We start from the raw sequence: 6,004 nt of genomic DNA on the forward strand, positions 1-6,004 counted from the left end.
TCGTTTCCACATTTCAAAAAGGTTCCTGTCTTTTGGTACAGTTCTTATCACGCTGACTTCTTTTCATGTGTTCATTTTTAGGATTATTTTGATTTTAACTACTTATTTGATGCTTTAGGGTCGGGATTGGTAGGGCAGGTGTATGGACGGGACTTTAATACATGATCATAAATGTGCTGACTCAGTTGCAAAATTACAAGATGGTGGCGCCTGAGAACGTAAAATTTTAGCTTCACTTCTTGTAGAGTGGGAGGAAGTGGATACCTCTGTCCACCCTTTTGTACAGTCTTTGATGGAAACACGGCTACTGTGAAGCTCTACTGGGCAATTTGGTCTCAAGCACTACTGAACCGTGCTCGTTGACTCCTGACCAGTCGTTGTTGAGTAGCTGAGAAGACTGAATGCTTCTAATTCACTTTCCTAATGATACTTTTTCAGAAACGTTATTGTTAGTCTTCTTCATTTTAGGTTTATAATATAATAACACAGGAAACCACAAGCTGACATCATGACTGTACTATGTTTAAAAGGTGAGCCAGTAGAACGTGGATGTACAATGTAGTTGTTGCTGTATGTTTCCAGGCCAGGTGGACAGGTTTGTGAGGAACTCCCTCTACAGGGGCTCCCTGACACAAAGGAACCCAGTGGCTAAGCCCAAGACTGGGGCTACTTGTGCGGTATGACCCAACTATACTGAAAAAAAAGAGTTCAGTTCCAACATTGTACAGTTACCCTTTTAGAAAAAAAAGCCTCACCTACACTGAGAAAAGTTTTTATAGCAAAAACAAAAAGAGTCTCAAATGTCTGTCTTAAAGATATTGGACGTTCAATTGAAAGAAATAGTCTGATGTCATTTGGAAATACAGATACTCACGTTCTTACTGAGTTAAATGAAAACAATCAATGGCGCTCACGTGTCTGCAAATTAAGTAGAGATTTAGAGCCACAAAGTTTAGCTTAGCATAAAGACTGAAACAGGGATAAACAGCTACCTGGTCTCAGTCTAAAGGTAAAGAAATGAAAAAATAAAAATCTGTACTCCAGCACCTCCTGATGGTCACTAATTAACAAATTAACAAGTCCAGAAAGTCACTGCTCCAAGCCAACAAACGGTCATGTTCTACTTTACTTACTTTACTCAACTACTTTGGTTACAACGTGGTAAATAATGAGCTTTCGAGGTGCTGGTAGGCAGATTGTGTTACCTTTGTACCATGCTGGCTGTTTCCAATCTGTATGTTATGTTAAGCTAACTGGCAGTGGTATTGATTTTCTCATCTACTGGTGAAAAAAGTGTATTTGCCCAAAATAAAGCACTATTCTTTTAGATATTCTTTCCCCAAATGGGTCTGTTGTTGGAAAAGAACTCTTCATTTACTGGTTACACTGGGTTTTGACTTCTTCTACTCATTTGGTAGCTGGTTTCCAATCAAACTTTGTGGTTTAAATAATGTATTTTCTTTTGTTTCTGCTTCTTCTGTTTCAATCAAATATACAAATCCTGCGTAATTCTTTCATTATGTAGAATGTATTTTCAATACGGCAACTTTTTTCAGTTATTGAAGCTAATATAAAGTTGTTACATCTTCTAAATTTGTTATACTAGATAAAGACCACTTAGTTTTTTTACACACATCCCTTTGAATTGAAATAAGCAGTGCATGGATTCTGCCATAAAAACTGAGAACCATCACAGGTTGAATTAAATTACAGAAAAACAATGAGTTTGAAAAGTTTATGGCTGTTTACTGTGATATAAACTGTGTTTTATGAAAATCTAAAACATGCGCTTACATCCTCGCAGAGCTGTCTATTTAGACTGCCAAGAATTCTGAGAAGCACTATGAGGTAACGAGGGATATTTGAAAGACAGCCATGCAATGTACTTCTCAGGTGTATCTTGTTAAAAAAAAGAAACCTTCACAACTATGAATGAAACTCTTTTCGCACTTCAATAACTGTTATTGGCCAAATGCAACAAGATAGAAAATTTGGTTTTAAAGCTAAGTTGTGGTCCAATCTCCAGCAGTCCAGGACAAAGCCACAGTTGTAGTTCACCATTAAATGAGAGATTTCCTTCTCCTTTGATTGTCACCATTTGCTTAGTTTACCACTCTCCATAGACTTCTCTACACACATAGGAAACTTTACGATAAAATAATGAATGGGGTTGATTTCCTCTTCCATGTGCTATAAATACTTTGTCCATTTCCTGTTAGTTTATTTTTCTTCCGCCTGAGTAATGATTCACAACTCTCACGTCCCACACGATGATTCATAATCAACAGGTTAATTAAGGCCAGCGCAGACATTAAAGAGCTTGTAGTTCCTTTTACATTTATGTTTGTGTCTCAGTTGCTATGGATGATTACATGGCAAAAAAAAACGAATTCATTAACCCAATCAAAGCATGAAATGATTGATGATCTGATTACTAAACAGCCAATCCTCATCTGTTTCTGTCTCTCTCTGTTTGCAGAAGCCAGTAATGACGCAGGGCTCATGAGGAGGAGGCTGAGCCTTATGTGACCACTTTTGTTATTACAGTTTGTTCATTCATTCATTCATCTTCAAACTTAAATGAAATGCTGGAATGTTTTAAAGACTGTCAACTGGGATGGGAGTCCTTAAATCTAAATTAAATGGCCCCTTGTTATTTTACTGGACTAGTTGCATACCATATTATAGTACATGTTGGAGTTACATATGATATGCATTAACTTTGCTAGACCTGCATCCATAGAACAGACACTGGACAGTTTGCTGGGATCGTTTGACTAGTTCAAGAGAAAATGGGGATTGTTTTCCAAATGAAGCTTAATGAATGGTGAGTTGTTTTTTTTTGACAACCAGATGGAGCTCCTTGTTTTTTTTGTTTTTTTTTTAAAGGGCTCAAGTAATGGTAATTTCAAGTGTGTTTTCTTTCAACCCTTTGTTGAACAGAGAGCCCCATCTAGTGGTCTGTAAAAAAAGAAAATGGTTAATAAAGCTTCATTTGGACATCACTACGATAGTTTTTATGGTGACAACACATGTCAGTGTGGGTGTCAAGTGTATCACACTAGAAATATGAAACTGTTAAATCCATCAATCTTCGATTTCTTTCTAGCAGCAAGGTGACAGTCAGTGCACAATATACTCTTTTCCGAGCTTCCTACTACTCCAATGGTCTTTGTCACAAAACCTCACATCAGTCCACCACGTTTCATACAGAAGTTAGTTAGCTCACTACCAACAGTTCTTTGCAGTGGCAACGGTAAAGAAAAAAAAGGAGAGGTGCTCTGACCATTCTGCTATGTTTATTTAAATGGGGGTGTCCTCTCTACTCTCATTCTGTTTTCATGCCTGCATGTTAGGGTACACTTATGATTTGTATACATTAACATGTAAATCAATGCATTCACCTGAATATGCATTCGCTGTTTTATTCTGAAATCTGGTTATTTATTCCAATGTTCGCACGGTACAGATAAAAGATTTAAATGATGCTATTTGCAGCCAGTCCAAAAACAGTGCAATAACAAACTACCAATCAGTTTTTCTTCCTTTTTTTGTGATGTTTTGTTAATATCTGCATAAACTGTTGCTAGGCAACTATCACTAGAATAAAGTACAGCAGATATAGCAAGTACAGAATGTCTAATTACAGTTATTCTGATGTATATGGATCAAATGAATATAGACTTTGATGCACATTCCTTATGAGGATTATGGCACGATATCTAAAAGGCATTTATGGTAATTTGTACATTTTCTAAGCTTTTCTGTTCTCTATATTTTTATAATAAGCTTCAAAGGCTTTTTTACTACGTCTACATAATCAACAGCTTCATATTAACTTCTTATTTGAAAGGTGGTACAGCCGCATATTTTACCCAAAATGTAAAATTGTCAATTGTGGTTAATTTTTAAAAAGGCAACGTCCTTCTGATATTTTGCATATTAAATTGTGTTACAGTAGATGATAAAGGAATAGACATAGTTTTTATTTGAGGATGGTTTCATGATTTTCATTAACTGTTTGCATATACAGATGGGTGACAAAGAGTGGAGAAACACAGATGCAGATGCTTCCATGCAGGTTACACAGAATGACAATGATATAAATCCTGTGGCCTTTGTAGTCACTCATTGTCCTTGAATTATAGTCACCCATCTGTAGATGTTTGTTGTATTCTCTTTTACGTTATTTTCAATAAAAGGTGGCAGTGTGTAGGATTTAGGGCATAAATAGATAATTATAGTGAATAAATATGAGGCCAAACCTAGCAATGATCTACCTTAAAATGAATTATACATGAAAATTTGACTCACCTTATAAGTAAAGAGATGTCACTAGATGCTTTCTGTGACTCCATTCTAGCATCTCCACTCACACTTAGAAAGGGAGAGTGAGAGGAGGGGTGTTCAACTGGTTGCAATCTACAACCTCACTGCTAGATGCCACTAAAATCCTACACACTGCTCCTTTAAAGCCTCACTTTTATGTTTAATTCTAATTATACAGTAACATTATTCGTCTCATTAGTCATATTAAATTATTTACAAACTAAACTGATCCTTTTTTTCTTCTTTTTAACCACTAATATCATTTTGGTTTTTTTAAAGATTATTTTTTGGGCAGTATTGCAAGCCTTTATTAGATAGGACAGACAGGAAATGGGGTGAGAGAGAGAGGGGGAGACACGCAGCAAAGGGCTGCAGGTCGGAGTCGAACCTGCGGCCGCTGCCTCGAGGACTTTCAGCCTCTTTAAATAGGGCAACATATGAGAAATAAAACCTCATTTTCTACAGCACTTACCTCCTACTTTTGTTTTGTCTTTGTTGCCTCTTCCTGTAGAAGAACAGCGTTATCTCACAATATATGATTTTGTTCATAACTTTGATTTAGGGTTTATAAAACCTTTGTTCTCTAAAAATCCTGTTGACCCGTTTATATCCTCGGTCAGACTGAACAACATCAGCTGGTTGTTTGGAATAAACGGTAGAAGAATTGAGCATAGACTGTATAAAAAATGGCCGTAGCATAACCATCAGAGTGAGTTCTCTCAACTTGATCCAATCGTCCTCACCTACGGGAGTCGCCATCTTGTCAGACTTTTACTCTGCCTCATTTCCTCTAACCAAAAAAGGGCATGTATGTGACGTTGGGGGGAGGGAGATACGTCCATCTGGCTGACGTTTACCTCCGAGGAGAAGTGAGGGGCAGAGGCTAGCTATCACTCAAGAGGCCACGCCCCCAATTATTCATAAACTTTAACCTCCTTTAACCCCAGACCCCCCGTGTTGTCATGGAGATATGACCCAAACATACAGACTAGAATGGTTTTGATGCTGTGAAAACGGCCTGTTTAACATGGGGGTCAATGAGAAACTGCTCTGTTGTGCAAACTGCTCCTCCTAGTCACTTAGAGAACTGCAGTGTTTGGAATAGACATAGTTTTTGGCACGCAGATTGCAATTCCACAGTTGGAAACACCTGTGTTCAGTACAAAACAGTCAAGAAAAGGAAGACGTATTTTGTCAAAAAGGGAGTCTAGCAGAGCGTCTGACAACAAACATAATAAAATGCGTATAAATATTGGCGTTGCGTTTCAAAGATGGAGAGAAGTTCAGGTTAACATTGGTTCGAACTTGGACTCGGAGCTTGCTGTTCTTCTCTTGGACAGGTAAACTGCTAAATGATGCTGCTAAGAGAAACTGCTCTATTATGAAACATGCCCCTAGTGGACACTCATAGAACTGACATTTTTGGCACTTCCTTAGTGTATCAATTGGATTGATCCAGGAAGTCACTGTGGCAGGGGCTTAGAATTGAGTGATAAGCACAATAGCCAATCAAGGTTCAAGTTACGTGGAAGCAAGTGGGGCTGAGCTGTGTTTTTGCTGATGCCAACAACCATTATTTTGCAATTTCCCAGCTTGGGATCAATGAAGTATTTCTATTCTATTCTATTTATTCACAAATAATACATAATAATGCAAGGCTGCCAGCCTCGGCCCA

The 6,004-nt window shown here is 37.7% G+C and overlaps 1 protein-coding gene across 1 annotated transcript in view; it reads left to right on the forward strand.

The window, feature by feature from the left end:
- The window catches only part of mlphb (melanophilin b), a gene marked incomplete at its 3' end in the record, with an annotated part of 49,046 nt that extends 46,540 nt beyond the window's left edge, over positions 1 to 2,506 (forward strand). The window contains exons 15-16 of the mRNA XM_083921984.1: positions 583 to 677; positions 2,480 to 2,506. Coding sequence (XP_083778110.1) covers positions 583 to 677; positions 2,480 to 2,506 — 122 coding nt within the window. The remainder of the gene's footprint in view (positions 1 to 582; positions 678 to 2,479) is intronic.
- Positions 2,507 to 6,004: the final 3,498 nt, after the last annotated feature.

This window comes from Echiichthys vipera (genome assembly GCF_963691815.1).
Source record: "Echiichthys vipera genome assembly, chromosome: 10".
Lineage (NCBI taxonomy): Eukaryota > Metazoa > Chordata > Actinopteri > Perciformes > Trachinidae > Echiichthys > Echiichthys vipera.